This window comes from Gobio gobio, assembly GCF_949357685.1.
Source record: "Gobio gobio genome assembly, chromosome: 21".
Classification (NCBI taxonomy): Eukaryota; Metazoa; Chordata; class Actinopteri; order Cypriniformes; family Gobionidae; genus Gobio; species Gobio gobio.
In genome coordinates, this window is record NC_137117.1 from 10,036,752 (window position 1) to 10,053,548 (window position 16,797).

General features: G+C 42.1%; 1 protein-coding gene across 1 annotated transcript; it reads right to left on the minus strand.

Annotated features, from left to right (window-relative positions):
* Nucleotides 1-270: 270 nt before the first annotated feature.
* On the minus strand, nt 271-16,199 carry LOC307118025 (cytochrome P450 2B4-like; the record flags this gene model as incomplete). Its single annotated transcript, XM_079803317.1, has 9 exons — nt 271-455; nt 543-684; nt 757-944; nt 2,121-2,262; nt 2,550-2,723; nt 9,141-9,301; nt 9,588-9,740; nt 15,707-15,866; nt 16,005-16,199. The coding sequence occupies 9 exons, from the start codon at nt 16,197-16,199 to the stop codon at nt 271-273; spliced, it is 1,500 nt and encodes a 499-aa protein (XP_079659443.1).
* Between the last annotated feature and the right edge of the window lie 598 nt (nt 16,200-16,797).

The window sequence follows — 16,797 nt, forward strand, 5'->3', positions numbered from 1 at the left end:
TTAGACCAATCACAACAGACTGGGCCATCTGACCAATCAGAGCAGAGTAGCTCTCGGAAAGAAGGAATTTAGAGAGACTGATTCATCCATCGAGTCGTTTGAGAATCATTGAACACTGTGGTGATGTGCAAAGTATATTATGAGAAAAATAAAGCGTTTTTTGACCTTTGATTTAAATCTGTTGTAGGAGACCTCCAAAACTAAATCAGGAGCCTTTAAATCGCATAATAGGGGCACTTTAATGTCGGAAAAGTTACTGATGGTCAATCCTTAGGAAGCTCTGCTCTGGCATATGATGTCGTATGCATCAGGAGAGCGGACCAAACTGAAAATCCCATTCATGTCCGGCCACTGCACACCAGGTGGCCAGGAGAAACGAATGCGCTGCAAGAGAGAAGTGATGAAGAGGAAGAGCTCCATCTTAGCCAGGGTCTCACCGGGACACACCCTCGGACCTGATAAATGGAGATAAAACATAGTCGGTTTCAAATCTAGTTGGGTTCGCTCTTGGTCTACTGATGTCGTTGTCACGTCTGACTCACCCAAGGAGAAAGGGAGGAAAGACTCTGGTTTGAAGAATTGTCCATTATCGTCTAAGAAATTCTCTGGGTTAAAAGTGTCTGGATACTTCCAGTGCTCCTTATCACTTAAAATTGCTGTTAAGTTAGTCAGTATCTCGGTGCCCTAGAAAGACGATGTTTGTTAGTTGAACAATTTCAATCAGGAAAAACAACACATCCAGGCTCCATTCATTACCTTGGGAATGTCGTATCCTCGTAGTTTTGTGGGCTGAGTTGTTTCATGCATCAAGCCAGAGGGTGCAATGTTGCCAAAGCGCTGAAACTCATGAACAGTGGCGTTCGTGTACGGTAGTTTGTCACGGTCATCCATGCTGGGAGAGCGATCGTAACCCAGCACCCGAACAATCTCCTCATGACATCGTTCTGTAATGCAATTAAAGTTCATGAGTGTATGTTTCTCAATGTGAAAAATACAAGCAAGCCACTGGAAGGCTGACCTCCTGAAACACTGTTGTGCCGCTTTCTAAAACCTACTCCAACTCAATCAATGGTGTGTTTGGGATGGGGCTACATGTGTGCCACGATGAAAACCTGTATAAACCTAGTTGCATTTACAAATTATGCAATACTATTTCCATTTGGCATTTCCAACTACACTTATCAACTTTATATCTACATTTACGAACTAGACAGATCCAAAGCTGATAAGTTTTTATGTATATCTCAGCATTGCTTCTGCATTGTTTCTGTATTGTTTCTTTATCACCTAAGTATTTACCAGAGAATGAAAAGAGGGGCCTTTTTCCTTTGTCTTCTCTCTCTCTCTTTTTCTTTAAGGGAAGCATACCCCCACATATGTTTCTCATTTGTGGAGCAAGGATAAGATGACGAGTGAGGTTTTTACTTTCCTACTCTTTGCATTTTTAGGAGTACAAGGCAAGGCTGGTTAATATAATGATTGCCAGATGTGTTCTATATGTTGCACGGGTATCACGTGTCTCACGTTCTCATACCATATACCATATATGACGTAATCTTTCTCTCATTGGTTAAATCCATATTACGCCTCTTTTTTTTCTCCTATATGTTCTAATTCCTTTGTTCAATAAAATGAAGATTTTCCCCTTCTCTCAGATCTGAGTCTAAATTACTTGCAATTACCAAGGACACTGAAGGGCACGGTACGGGACAAACTGATAAACCTATCAAATTGGAATTAGAGAGCATGCATACATTTATCAATTCATGCATTCATTCAATGTCAAATGGATAGTTCCCCCCAAAATGAAAATTCTGTCATCATTTCCTCATCCTCAAGTTGTTCCAAACATGTATGAGTTTCTTTCTTTTGTTGAACACAAAAGATGATATTTTGAAGAATGTTGGTAATCAAACAGTTGACGTAGCCATTGACTTCCATTGTAGGAAAAAATCCTATGAAAGCCAATGGCTACCGTCAAATGTCTGGTTACCAACATTCTTCAAAATATCTTTGTTTGTGTTCAACAGAATAAAGAAACTCAGGGTTGGAACAACATGAGGGGGAGTAAATGACATAACTTAATTTTTTGGTTGAGCAAGCCGTTTAAGCCTAAGTACCTTGTACATCTGGGTATTGTGCCAAGTAGATGAGCCCCCATCTGATGGTGGTTGATGTGGTGTCGGTTCCAGCCAGGAACAAATCAGCAGCTGACATAATCATGTTATCCTCGTGAAACGTGGAGTCCTCGTTGGACTTTTGCTGCTCCAAGGAAAACAGAAAGCATTTCAATTGATCCATGCATGTCTAGTTATCTAGCAGCCTACCGTGATTTCACCTTGTAGGATATTGTTGGTCTTAAATCAAATTTCTTATAAGAGTTAGAAATGGAACTGTGGGTCTGAAGAACATTTTAGGGGTAGTTCATAACAAAAGATGTTCATTCAAGAACATGTTTTACTCTGCAAAATCGCTGCCACCTTTCCAAATAGTAACTACCATCAAAGAGTGGATTAAACAGCTTCTAGAACGGTTGGTCGTGATCTCACTTTCTCAATCTCCAGCTGGTAGGCATCAATGTAGTCCCGTGGACTGTCTGGATCCAAAGTTTCTCGGTGTGCTTTGATTGCTTCCCTTAAGAAATTCTTCACCTCATCGCCGTTCTGATAGATTTTCTGGTGTGGCCCTGGGAAATGTTTGATGATGGGAAGTAAGTTAAAAACCTGGAAAAGAAAAAGGCTACAGATAACTATGCAACATCAACAGCAAAATTTTCATTTTAACCTGCTCTAAAACACCTGCGTCCTAAATCACATACTCCCAAAGTAGGTACTTCTTTTGAGTAACTATTTCATGAGCATTAAAGGGGTGATGAACTGGATTTTTTATACTGCTTTCTGAGGTCAACTTATGACTCATCCAGATGGCATTCACATCATCGCGGGGGACTTTAATAAAGCTCGCCTTAAGACTGTTCTCCCCAAATTCCATCAGCACGTTAAGTGAGCTACTAGGGGAGGAAATACATTAGATCATGTTTACTCCAATATTAGACATGCATATAGAGCGTCCCCCTTCCCCAACCTCGGACAATCAGACCACCTCTCCCTGCTCCTCTTCCCGGCCTACCAAGCCAGACCATCACAGCCTGGCTTGAAAATGCGCTCATCCAGCTGCAAGACTGCTTTGCCTGCACAGAGTGGAGTATTTTTGAAGATCAGGACCTGGACACACACACCGAGTCTGTCCTTTTCTACATCAAGTGCTTTATCGAAAATGTCACAACGGAGAGACGCATTCCGGATCTTCCCCAACAGGAAGCCCTGGATGACAAGTGAAGTCCAGACCCTGATCAGAGCTCGTCACTCGGCCTTCAGGACGAGAGACAGAGCTCTCTACAGCACTGCCAGAGCTGACCTGAGGAGGGGCATTAAACAGGCCAAGGACTCCTACAAGAGGAAAATAGAGGGACACCTGATTGACAAAAACCTGCAACAGATGTGGAGGGGCATCCAGGCCCTAACCAACTACAAAGGCCGCCCCCCTTCCACATCCTCCAGCAGCAGCACCCTGGCAGAGGAGTTAAACAGCTTCTTTGCCCGGTTCGAGACCACCACCACACACCTGCAGTCACTGCCTCCCTCTGGCTCCAGCACTCCACCTCTATCTCTTCAGGAGCACGAGGTGAGGAAGAATCTGAGAGCAGTGAACCCCAGGAAAGCTGCTGGTCCCGACGGCATGCCGGGAAAGGTGGTTAAAGCTGACAGGGATCCTCATCAAACTCTTCAACCTTTCCCTGACACATGCCAACATCCCCATATGTCTGAAGGCCTCTACCATCATCCCCATCCCCCAAAAAACTGCCATAGACAGCTTGAACGATTACAGACCCATCGCTCTGACATCTGTAATCATGAAGTACCTGGAGCGATCAGTCTCTCAGCACAGAGACTGCCTCCCTCCCTCCTTCGACCTCCACCAGTTTGCCTACAGGGCAAACCAGTCCACGGAGGATGCCATCGCCCTCACACTCCACACAGCGCTGAGCCACCTGGAAAACAAGAAGAGTTATGTGAGGATGCTCTTCGTGGACTACAGCGCAGCGTTTAATACAATCATTCCAGACATTCTCTACAGTAAACTGATACAGCTACAGATCCCCCTCCCCACCTGCATCTGGATTAAAAACTTTCTGTCGAGCCACCCACAAGCCGTGAGACTCGGCCCCTACCACTCCTCCAACACTTAGACTCAGCACTGGTTCCCCTCAAGGCTGCGTTCTGAGCCCTCTGCTGTACGCCCTGTACTCCCACGACTGCTCTCCAACCCACCCAACCAACCACATTATAAAAAATGCTGACGACACCACAGTGGTTGGATGTATCTATGATGGGGACGAGACCGTGTACAGGGCAGAGGTGAAGAATCTGTCGCGCTGGTGCTCAGACAATAACCTAACCTTAAATATCCTCAAAACAAAATAACAAATTTTGGATTTCAGGAAGCACAGACAGGATTACACCCCCCTCCTCATAAATGGAGATAGGGTGAAAATTGTCACCACCTTCAGGTTTCTGGGCACCGACATCTCTGCTGAGCACTCCTGGTCCTACAACATCAGGGCCATGGTTAAGAAAGCTCAGCAGTTGCCACACTTCCTGTGTGTCCTCAGGAAGAATAATCTGGACACTAGGGATGCCACAATTCTCAATATAATATTGAACCGTTCGGTACGGCCTTCATGATTCAATACGCGCTTGTGAATTAACTGTAATTATTTTTCTACAAATTCTATAATTTGCCTCCATTTCAATACTGAACAACACTACATACATTTACATCACACGTAAGTGGTAGAGTTATACTCACGGAACACTATAGTTATTTACAATCACGAAAGTTCATTATTTGCATGCGTTTTGAAGCCTTGCCGGTTTCATTCGCGTGCGCAGTTTTAACATGCGCTTTTCCAAACGTGCGCACTAAACGCCTGTCAAACACGTGATTACTGGACTAAGTAGTCTTACTGCACTAATACTGTCAAATACACACAAGGTTTACATAAACACAGTCGGTTATGTCTAAAGTGAAAGTAAAATCTGCGTGTGTAGATGCACGCAGGTCAAATTGACAGCAGCGCAGCCTAGTGAACACGCTGTTCTTAAAGGGACATTTCACCTCTAAAATGATGTCATTTATTTACTCACTCTAATATTGTTCCAAACCTGTATTCATTTCTCGATGACAGAATTTTCATTTTTGAATGAACTTTCTCTTTAATGTTAATACAACAACAAAAGACAAAGAGAAAATCACTCACTGCTCTTGACAAAAAAACGAATACAGTAGCTTTAATAAGAATCAATGTATATTTTATAGTGAAGTGTATGTAGTGTTTTATTTTTACATTTATTCATTCAATTTCATACTTAAATGCTGCTGTATAGCTCTGAGCTGCCAGTGTAAATCTTATATATATATATATATATATATATATGTGTATTTTATATTATACAATACACTAGGAATGTGTATAAGGTTTTTTTAAGTAAAGTTTTAAGTTTAAGTAAGGGTTTTCAATTATTTTAAGTAAAATAAAGAAAGAGTATTGCAATAAAAAAATTATTTTTTCTCCTTAACCTCTTGCTGTTCCTGTTGGCTAAGAATAGAATAGCAAAAAACACTTGTGACAAGTCATCAGAACCGAACCGAACCGAACCGAAAACCGTGGTTAAAAACCGAGGTATGTATTGAACCGTGGACTAACTGTATTGTTGCATCCCTAATGGAAACGAAGCTACTACTGGCTTTCTATCACTCCGCTGTGGTGAGCGTACTAACACACTGCTTAAGTGTGTGGTACGCAGGCTCCAAGGCTGAGGACAGGAAGGCGGTGCAGAGGGTCATTAATATTGCCCAAAAGATCATCGGCTGCCCTCTGTCCAGCCTGGAAAACATTGCCACATCCTGCTGCCTCAGGAGAACCAAGGCCATCACAAGTGACCCTTCACACCCTGCCTACCCCCCCGTTTGATCTGTTGCCCTCTGGGAGACGCTACAGGTCAACCAAATCTCACACCAGCAGGCTGACGAACAGCTTTTTCCCCTGGGCCATACGAACTGTAAACACCCATGGACACTCACACACATAAGCCCCCACCTCCAATCACCTCATACCGCTCTGAAGAGCAGACAAATCAGCTCACCTCCCCCTACCTGCACTTTTGTTACAACAATAGACACTTTAAAGGTCCCATGGCGTGGCATTTTTCTATCATTTTATAATGTTTCCTGAAGTGTACTTATATTGTTAGTATGATTTTTACATCATAAAATGTCATAATTTTGAAATAAAAGGCATTTTTTCTATACTGATGTTTGCCCTCTGGCTGAATGCCCTGTTTCAAGAGGCGTGTCTGCTGTGAGACTTCAGTAAAAACGCCCACTGTTGTGATTGGCTGACATCTTTGCATTTGAATGAGTATAAGATCTTGTAGTGGAGGGGGCGTGGTTTAACGAGGTCTACGAGGCACGAGCCTGCTGCCAGAGAGACGGATGGACCGAAGTTCACTTCTCATCCTTTCTCTCAGCACGTCTCAGTTCAGTGAACTGTTGTAGTTACTAGCATATACTACAGGTTATTCGTTTATTTCTAGTCGGAGGGGCTGTCACTCATGTCAGAAAGTTAGTAACTCTAGTAAATTATGGATCAGCGCTGACTGGAGACGCGAACCGTTTAGAACGATTCAGTCCGATTTGGTGAACTGGTTCGGTTCACTAAAAAGAACCGGTTCGAAAGAATGATTCGTTCGCAAACTGGACATCACGAACCAGAGGCTGAGCGATTGCTAACAAAGTTATTTATAGTAATGCTGCCTAATTCCGATAGCACGTGAAGGCAGCATAACTACTGATTTGTGAGAGCGCTGCCAGCGTAAGTTTATTGTATCTGAGAGTTCTGAATGAACACGAGTTCCAGTCACGCCGAGCCCGTCTTCCTCCTTATTCTACCAACTTTGTAACACATGCAATGTACCATTACAGCTGTCGATATGAACGAGTTACGAGTAAGTGTTGATTATAGCATTATTTTTAGATATTTTCCTATCATATGAAAAGCGTCAGTGACGCACATTGAGTACACAGCGCAAACAAAGACACAACGGCGCAGTAATTAAATGTAATCCAGTTTATTGTGGGGAAAGCTGGCTAGCCCGGATACGCTCACGCTTACCCCCCGTCTGCTTAATCTCACGCCGTGTATGGCGCCTCCGCTGTGGGCCAGATGCAGTACTGGGGGTCGGTGATGTTGAAGGCCGACCGGCCAGTGCAGCCCGAGCCTCTGCGTGAGTGAGGTTTATCTTTAAAGAGATGTGAGTCTGCCGATGTTGAGTAGAAACTCACGACTGTATGTAGAACATATAGACGCGATGAGGACGTACAAAAACACTGACTCACAAGATAGAAAACACCGTTCTGTCGGGAGAGAGAGAAGCCGCAGCGTGTGCACGAATAATAAAGTTCTGTGTGAACTTGAATAATTAGCTACACATCAGAAATCACTGATCACAGATCAGAAGGAACTGAAAAAAGACTTACGTTTTAATTTATACATCCAAACACTGAGAAACTGCCAGCATTCACTCGTTCACAAGCCATGATCTCTCGAGGACAAATATGGCGCTCGCATGGGCGTGCCAAATTCTCTGGGCAGAGGAAAGGGAGGTAACCGTTCCTGTTATGACTTCATAACAGGAAAATTCCAGATCAGCTCGACTGGGCTTTCATTTTCTCAAAGGCAGAGAAAGACACCCAGAACTCGGTTTTACACCGATCAAAATTTCTAGCGACAATGACAATAAAGGCTACTCTACTCTACTCTATAACATTCACGTGGTTTTTACATTTAAAAACATCATAATGAATAAGTAATAGGCTAATTTCTACCCTGGTTTTGAGCCTAGCTCCTGAAACGCTGTTTTTATGGGCATGCCGCTTTCAAGACTTGGAAGTAAACGGCCACTGCTATGATTGGATAACAGTTTTGCATATTATAATGAATTCTGACTCCCCCGTCAGTACACATGGGGAATAGTTTTGAAAACTTTCAATGTGGAAAAATGGCAACTGGAATGATTCGCCCATACATGTTCGACCCAGGGCAGGACAATGAACCTCAGTAACGCCTCAAATACAAAGGATACTCCAGCCTGTGACACAGAGGTAAGCTATCGCTAATTATGTTTAGTTAGGTACGTACACATAATCAGTAGATATCAAACGATCTGTAGCAATGCAATACTAACACAAACGTTTTTTTACTCACATAAGTGTGTTGTGTCATTCCTGTTGGATCCAATATAGAAGGCACACCATCGTTTTTTTAATCTAATTCTGTCTGCAAATCCAGTCTCGACCTGTCTTGTTTACAAAAGAATCCACAGTGAAATGAATTGAAAAAATGCTCAATGTTTTACCACCGTGAGCTGGAACTTCATTAAAAATAAAGTTCAACTTTATTCCTAATATTGGAATCTGAAGGAAGCTTATGCAGCGACTGTGTTCTTCCACAACCAGGCACTGCACAATATTTTGTAATCATGTAGGCCTATGTTATTTATCTATTACATGCCACTCGCAAATCTGTGGGCGGGGCTACAGAATTAGGCGTTATTCTGTTGAGCCGGTGTTTCACTGCACTCTGACGTTACAGGGAAGCACATTCGCAGATCTCTCGTTTGCTGAGTCAGCTGTCAATGAAAGCTTTTCTTTGACTAACAATGACGTTTCAGCTCCGAAACTTGCAGGATATTCTTATATTACCATGACCTTTTATGTATCTAAAGCTCAAGGAAAAGTTGATTTCTCAATTCATGGCCCCTTTAAAAAAAGCCTTGTGGGATAGTAAAGTGTCCATTGGATGCACACTTCAGAATGTAGCTGGAAATAGTAGGTCATTCAGGTACTTTAGCACAGGTTTTGATGCGGCACGAGTGACCGCGGGTAAGTTTTGGTAACTTTTTGCCATAGAGTAACAATGCATTGTGTCGACAACTTATGGGAATGCAGACAGTAGAGTGAGATCCAGTTGGATACTAGGACAGTGTTTAGCTAATAACATTTTTAACACTTGTTCATACCTGCGCAACAAGTGACCCTGTTTGATTGACGTTCTCCTTCAGGATTTCCAAAAGGTATGCAAAGTTCTTGTTATCATAGTCGAACCGTTCCCCCAGGACGATGGAACATATAATGTTGGAAACAGCATTGTGTATTGCATGTTGTGGGTCGAAAGGCTTGCCTTCAACAAAGAAAACCATGTGTTAGTTTTTGGCAAGGAATGCATTGTTTAAAGATAACTAAAAGTTGAAATTTAGCTAGCTTGCTGACTAAACAAGCTGGTTTAATGGCATTTGAAGCTAAACTGAATACTAAGGCACAATGGGACTATGCACTCACATCCACATACTTGCGTAAAGTAGCATGTTTAAAGTTTGTTTAGAACTCTAACAAAGACAAGGTGGGACATGACAGAGTACAGAACCTCTAAACACTGAAAACATTCACAGACTAAAATCCTCAATAACCTTCTGATTTGAGCATTTCAGAGAGTAGGTAACTGCTTTCCTCCATCACGCGTTCCTCCAAAGATTTCTTTCCCAAGCCAAAATTCCTGAGCGTGTGCAGAGCAAACCGTCTCTGCTGCCTCCAGGCGTGACCAAACGTGACCATTATTATACCTGATGGAAAGAGAACAGACCTTTGGACAAAGTTGAGCAAAGACAGACAGACAACTTAAACAGATTCATAGGTCTACCAGCCCCAAACATCTTGACCAAGACAGTCCCATATCTAGACTAGCAGTAGATTGCTTGAGGCCCAGATCCAAACCAAGTCGACGGTCGTGTTTTTGAGTGTCGGCCGGCTTAGTTTTTTTGCTGTGTTGTGCACCGTTGGCTCTAGTTGGAAGTCGTCTGTTTTTTTTAAGGCCGATTCAGCATGTTGAGATTCAGCGGTGAGAGAGAAATCTGATTGGCTGTTCAGCTTAGCAAAGGAGTTCATGCACGAGAATGGCCGAGATGCAGAAAGATGCCGTCTTTCGTCGCCGCTAGTTGTTTGACATCGCTTGGTGTGTCCCGGACATAAAGGGTTAGTTCACCGAAAACTGAAAATTAGCCCAGGATTTACTCAACCCTCAAGCAATCCTAGGTGTATATGACATTCTTCTTTCAGACGAACACAGTCAGAGTTATATTAAATAATATCCTGGCTCTTCCAAGCTTTATAATGGCAGTGACTGTTGAGTCATTTATGAAGTCCATAAATTTATAATTTATATCCATATTTAAAACTTTATAAAGTAAATTATCACACACCAGTTACACTCATCAGACGTAGCATAAGCATTTTGAACTGCGAGAAGACGGTCCGCCGGAAGCTAGATTCTTTACTTTATAAAGTTTTAAATGCCCATAACCACTGGATATCTCCAAAGAGCTGAACATACCCACCAGCGAGGCCCTTCATTTCTTATTTGGGCTACATACTGACACATTTGCGTGTCGGTTTCTTCGAAACAGCTGCTCCGATGCGGCGTAAGAATGAATTTGAATGTCTTGCCCAGTGCTTGCCCCGCGACTTCAGGGAGAAACTGTTGTCTTTTCAGTGCTATGGGACAGTAAGTGTGTCTTTTGACATGCCAGCATGCATCACTGTACATAAAAAAGGTGAGAAATCAGTCATTGTGAAGTCTACTGGAAATGAGAACTACAGGTTATTTTTATGGTATGCCATAATGTGTTAATTTTTAAATGTGAATTTTGGTACATTTTACCAATATTTATCAAACTTTCAATATAAAAATTTCAATATGAAAATTATTTTCAAATATAATCATTGTTTATAAAAGAACAGATTTGGCCCTCAAAAAGGTACATCTTGTGGGGGGTTCGTTTATAATCAGGGTCGTTTTATATTCAGAACTATACGATAAATTCCTTTTTCCATTTCATCAAAATTCGGATGTACAGTGCATCTGGAAAGTATTCACAGCGCTTCACTTTTTCCACATTGTCATGTTACAGCCTTATTCCAAAATGGATTAAATTCATTAATTTGTTCCTCAGTTCTACAAACAATACATCATATTGACAGCGTGAAACAAGTTTGTTTGAGAAAAAAAAGAAAAAAAAAAATCACATGTACATAAGTATTCACAGCCTTTGCCATGACACTTAAAATTGAGCTCAGGTGCTCCTGTTTCCACTGATCATCCTTGAGATGTTTCTACAACTTGATTGGAGTTCACCTGTGGTAAATTCAGTTGATTGGACATGATTTGGAAAGGCACACACCTGTCTATATAAGGTCCCACAGTTAACAGTGCATGTCAGAGCACGAACCAAGTCATGAAGTCCAAGGAATTGTCTGTTGACCTCCAAGACAGGATTGTATCGAGGCACAGAACTGGGGAAGGGTACAGAAACATTTCTGCAGCATTGAGGGTCCAAATGAGCACAGTGGCCTCCATCATCCATTAATGGATGAAGTTTGGAACCACCAGGACTCTTCCTAGAGCTGGCCGTCCGGCCAAACTGAGCAATCTGGGGAGAAGGGCCTTAGTCAGGGAGGTGACCAAGAACCCGATTGTCACTTTGACAGAGCTCCAGCGTTTCTCTGTGGAGGGAGGAGAACCTTCCAGAAGAACAACCAGCTCTGCAGCTCTCCATCAATCAGGCCTGTATGCTAGAGTGGCCAGATGGAAGCCACTCCTCAGTAAAAGTCTGTCTGGAGTTTGCCAAAAGACACCTGAAGGACTCTCAGACCACGAGAAATAAAGTTCTCTGGTCTGATGAAACAAAGATTGAACTCTTTAGCCTGAAGGAAGGAAGCCTGGAGGAAACCAGGCACCGCTCATCACCTGGCCAACACCATCCCTACAGTGAAGCGGTGGTGGCAGCTCATGCTAGGGGGATGTTTTACAGCGGCAGGAACTGGGAGACTAGTCAGGATCGAGTGAATGATGAATGCAGCAATGTACAGAGACATTCTTGATGAAAACCTGCTTCTGATTGCTCTGGACCCCAGACTGGGCTGAAGGTTCATCTTCCAACAGGACAATGACCCTAAGCACACAGTCAAGATAACAAAGGAGTGGCTACGGGACAACTCTGTGAATGTCCTTGAGTGGGCCAGTCAGAGCCCAGACTTGAACCCGATTGAACATCTCCCCAACCTGATGGAGCTCAAGAGGTCCAGCAAAGAAGAACGGGAGAAACTGCCCAAAAATAGGTGTGCCAAGCTTGTAGCATCAAACTCAACAAGACTTGAGGCTGTAATTGATGCTGTAATAATTTCACTTTTATAAAAGTGAAAATTTTATTAAAGGTCCAATGGCATGGCATTTTTCTATTATTTTATAATGTTGCCTGAGGTGTACCTATATTGTTAGTATGATTTTTACATCAAAAAATGTCATAATTTAGAAATAAAAGGCTTTTTTTCTATACTGTTATTACCCCTGTGGCTGAATGCTCTGTTTCAAGGGGCGTTTCTGCTGTGAGACTTCAGTGAAAACGCCCACTGTTGTGATTGGCTGACATCTTTGCATTTGAAATGAGTGTTAAATTATGTTGCAGAGGGGGCGTGGTTTAGCGAGGCACTGCATGCATGAGAGAGAGAGACTGACCGGACACTCGTGAACCACGAAGAGCTAGAGGAAGTTTTATTGTACTGAGTTGTTGAGAGCGCTGTGCTGTTAGCGCAAGCTTATTTGTAGCTGAGAGTTCTGAATAAACAGTCCCAGTCATGTCGACTCTGTCTTCTTCCACCTTATTCTACGTACTTTGTAGCACATCTAATGTACCATTATAGCCGTCGAGATGAACAAATTGTCAAAGTGTGGATTATAGCATTATTTTATGATCTATTCCTATCACATGAAGGGCTGCAGTGATGAGCATTGAGTACATAGTCTGTTGATCGCGTGAATACAGTGATCTCGTCATTGCAGCGCGTTTTCTCTCACAAAATGCTTTCACCACAACTAACAGCAAACACAACATTGACAGGAAGACAGTAAGAGCTTTGCTGTGCTGCATAACAGCGTCATTCATTATAACAGCAGTTTGGGCAAGTGTGCAGATACACTCGCAACGTGTGATTGACAGCTCAGGACATTATAAAGAGTGTTCTTTGATCGCTCTCTATAGTTGAATCACTTAAAAAACGGATTTGTTTCATGCTACTAACAGAAACTATCGTTTTAGTCACTGGCTTCACTGATGCATTACCCTTAGGGCATCAAGATGCCGATCATTAAACGATCTAGAAAGAAAGTCTGAGTGAACTTGAATGATTAGCTACACATCAGAAATCCCTGATCACAGATCAGGCATTAATGAACACTATTACGCACTGCTTGTCACGGTGCTGTCGAATCCATATCGTAAAGTCTGTTTGTAAAGCCTGTGCTGACATAAACTAATTCCATTCTCTCCAAGTGCCCTGGGCGGGAGGCAAAACAGAGGAAGGGGAGGTAACCTTTCCTGGTATGACGTCATAACAGGAACATTCCAGATCAGCTCGCCTGAGCTGTCATTTTATCAAAGGCAAACATTTTAGCCACTTGGGGACCATATACAGGCTAGGCGAACTCATATTAATGTTAAAAAACCTCATAAAATGAAATTGTCATGCCATGGGACCTTTAACAAAAGATAAACAAGAATAACTAACAACTACTAAATGAATACGATGAATGATGAAGTGCATAAGATATATAAAATACATCTGATTAAGTTGAGTGTGGCTATGGAAGAGTTGCGTTTTCTTATGGAAAGATAAACTGTTGTTTCTCTGAAACTAAGGTGAAGAACCTTATTATGCATCAAAGAAATAAACAAAAGATTATTTGTTATTAACTAGCATTAGTTGTATTACCTCTAATGTAAATTAGAAAATCATATACTGATAATTTACAACAATGCCATGGTTTCTGGAGAGAGGTTTGGTTAAGTGATATTTACGTTCCACTTGGTTGAGTAAGCAGTCTGATGGCGGCGATTCTTCCACTGGTTGTGCTGGGAGACAATGCAGTGGGAAAGGAGCTGGAACCCGTTTCAACAGTCTTGAACAAGAAGATCTGTGGGATGCTGATCTCCTGGAGCACCAAAGGGTCCTAAAATCTGGAACACGCAGATGAGGCCTGAAGTAGGTGCAGAAGGTCCTTAATCTGGGACACGCAGATTAAGGAACCTTGAAGTAAGGTTTGCTCTCCTGATCTTAACCTTGTTGCAAATGTCTCTGTGTGTCTTCTGACTCTCTGGGCCAGACACTCAGGACTTGGTCAATCCGCTTTTGTCTCTCTGGCATGGAGACTCGGGATGTGCTGTAGTTTTCTCGCTGGACTAAAACGTAGTGGTTGTAAATGTCTTTTTCCTCACAGGCTGGAGGCTCAGAACGTGGTTGTATCTGTTGCTGCCTCACAAGCTGTAGACTCAGATCTTTTGTTTTCTCTCTGGATTAACCAGAGACTCAGAACTCAGTGATCTGTTTCAGTCTCATCCTTGCAGGACTCAGACTCAGAACTTGGTGAACTGTTTGTCTCTCTCAAGGAGAAACTCAGAAATTGGTTGCTCTGTCACAGTCTCATCCTCGCCGGACAGACTCAGAACAAGGTGTGTCTGTTGAAAGGGTACCTTTATCCTTTTCCAAATAGGAGGAGATTGCAATTTGGCGCTTCTCCATTCCAGTGTTGCGATTGGCTGCTGGCATCAGAGGGGGTCCACAGTGAGGCTCACCCTCCTTTCTCCTGTGGAATTCATTTGCATACTGTACACAGTTAGAAGTCTTTAAAGTGTCTTTAAAGTTTACCAATGCATTTCTCACTTTCCAAACCACCATCAGAATACCCTTGGCAATATTCTAAACAAATAGACACCAAACGTGATGGAAAAAGATTGAACTGTTCATTAATTTGTTCATTAACAGCTGAATCTGTGTAAGATGTTGCATTACAAATAGCTGTCACTGAGAATACTTATTTCTCTGAATAAGTATGAAATGGATGTGTGTAGTTTACATCAGTCTTACGGTTTTCAAACATAGTCATGACTCGATTTGGAGGTATCATTGTGGTCTTTCTTTCACCCACTACTGCTAAGGTCCTGTGGAATTTTTATGGCAGTCATAGACCAGGACATTACGGATTTGGGGGAAGGGCAGAAACTGCATGTGGACCAATGAAATGTCTTGTCCTTCCTGGGCTTGGTACTAGAGCTGGTCTTTTTGGCCTCTAAGAGGTGTCTGGCTGTTGCCCTAGCATCTTTATCTGATGGCGTTGGACAGTTTGTTTGAGTAAGTCCACCAAGATCCAATAAAAATGTAGCAAACCTTTAACCACTGTTATGGACAGAGAGGGACCCGGCCATAAACTGCGCCCTGGAATGTGCTGTCCACTACAGTGGCAAAGGTGCTTCAATAAAGTATTGAGCAAAGGCTGTGAATACTTATGTACATGTGATTTTTTTTCGTTTTTTTTATTTTTAATACATTTGCAAAGATTGTTTGTAGAATTGAGGGGAAAAAAATATGAATGAATCGATTTTGGAATAAGGCTGTACCATAACAAAATGTGGAAAAAACTGGATGCACTGTATTAGTACGCTACAACACCAACATCTTCAAATTAATACATTTTACTGACCATATCCATTACTGATCCAGTTAATAAGTGGTACAGATGGCCTTCCTGAAAAAGATGATCCATTTTGAACCAGGGCTTCCTTCGTGACCTGGATTGTATTGAGCATTATCGTTGGCTTCCTCCCGAGATACAAAGTGGTCATCTCTCCATACTGAGGCATCTACTCGGAGAAGATTTCACAGCACTTCAACACAACTAAAGTGGTTTAGACATCATCTCACTTAGCACAAGCAGAACATAAGACACAATTGCACAAAAACAAAGCCTCTATTACTATAAGCTGAAAGTAAAGACTCACTGATCTCAGAAACTCCATTGGGTTCTTCAAAAAATGTGGTATGGTACCCACAAAGGGCAGAGGTCTGGGACCAGGAGGAGTTCGACCTCTGTAGGAATTAATCCTGATGGTCTCAAACAGAACCAGAACGATCAAGACCAGAAACAGAGCCAGGCCAACAGAGGCCAGGTCTAACTTCATGAGAGTTGCCCACATGATTCCTTTCAAGAGCAGCGGATGACCATGAGCTTTATAAACATAGCGAAAGAGGGAGGAGACAGTGGGAGAGTAAGTTTGACACGCCAGTCCATGCTTGTGTAAGAGTTCTACTAGTCTTTACTGCTAATGCTGCAAGATTCGAAACATTCAAGACATGAAGAAGATCATTTTACCTTCATAAACTAGCTAGATCTAAGGGAAGATGTTCTTTCAATGCAATGTGGGGCAAGTTTAGTAAAAAACTGACAAGCTCAAAGCTCTCTACTACACACCAGTGGAAACGGTCTACACCCTGATCTCGGCTTCTTTCAGATTGTTGCATAGTCATGCAAATGTATACATTTTACAGCAAGTAAAAAAAAAAGGTACTACTACAAAATATATAGAAAATGTTTAAGATTTTGGCACTACATAATTGTCTTATTGGGTTATGTTCGATTTTCCTATCTAAAGCCTTTGTCCTTATGCAAGCAAAATAGGAATACGGCTAATAAAAATAAAGTGAATACATTTTAAATCCTTTTATTTTTTACACATAAAATAAAAACACATTTTTGGATCCCTCCAAAAATAGGGGTATAAAAATATCTGACAT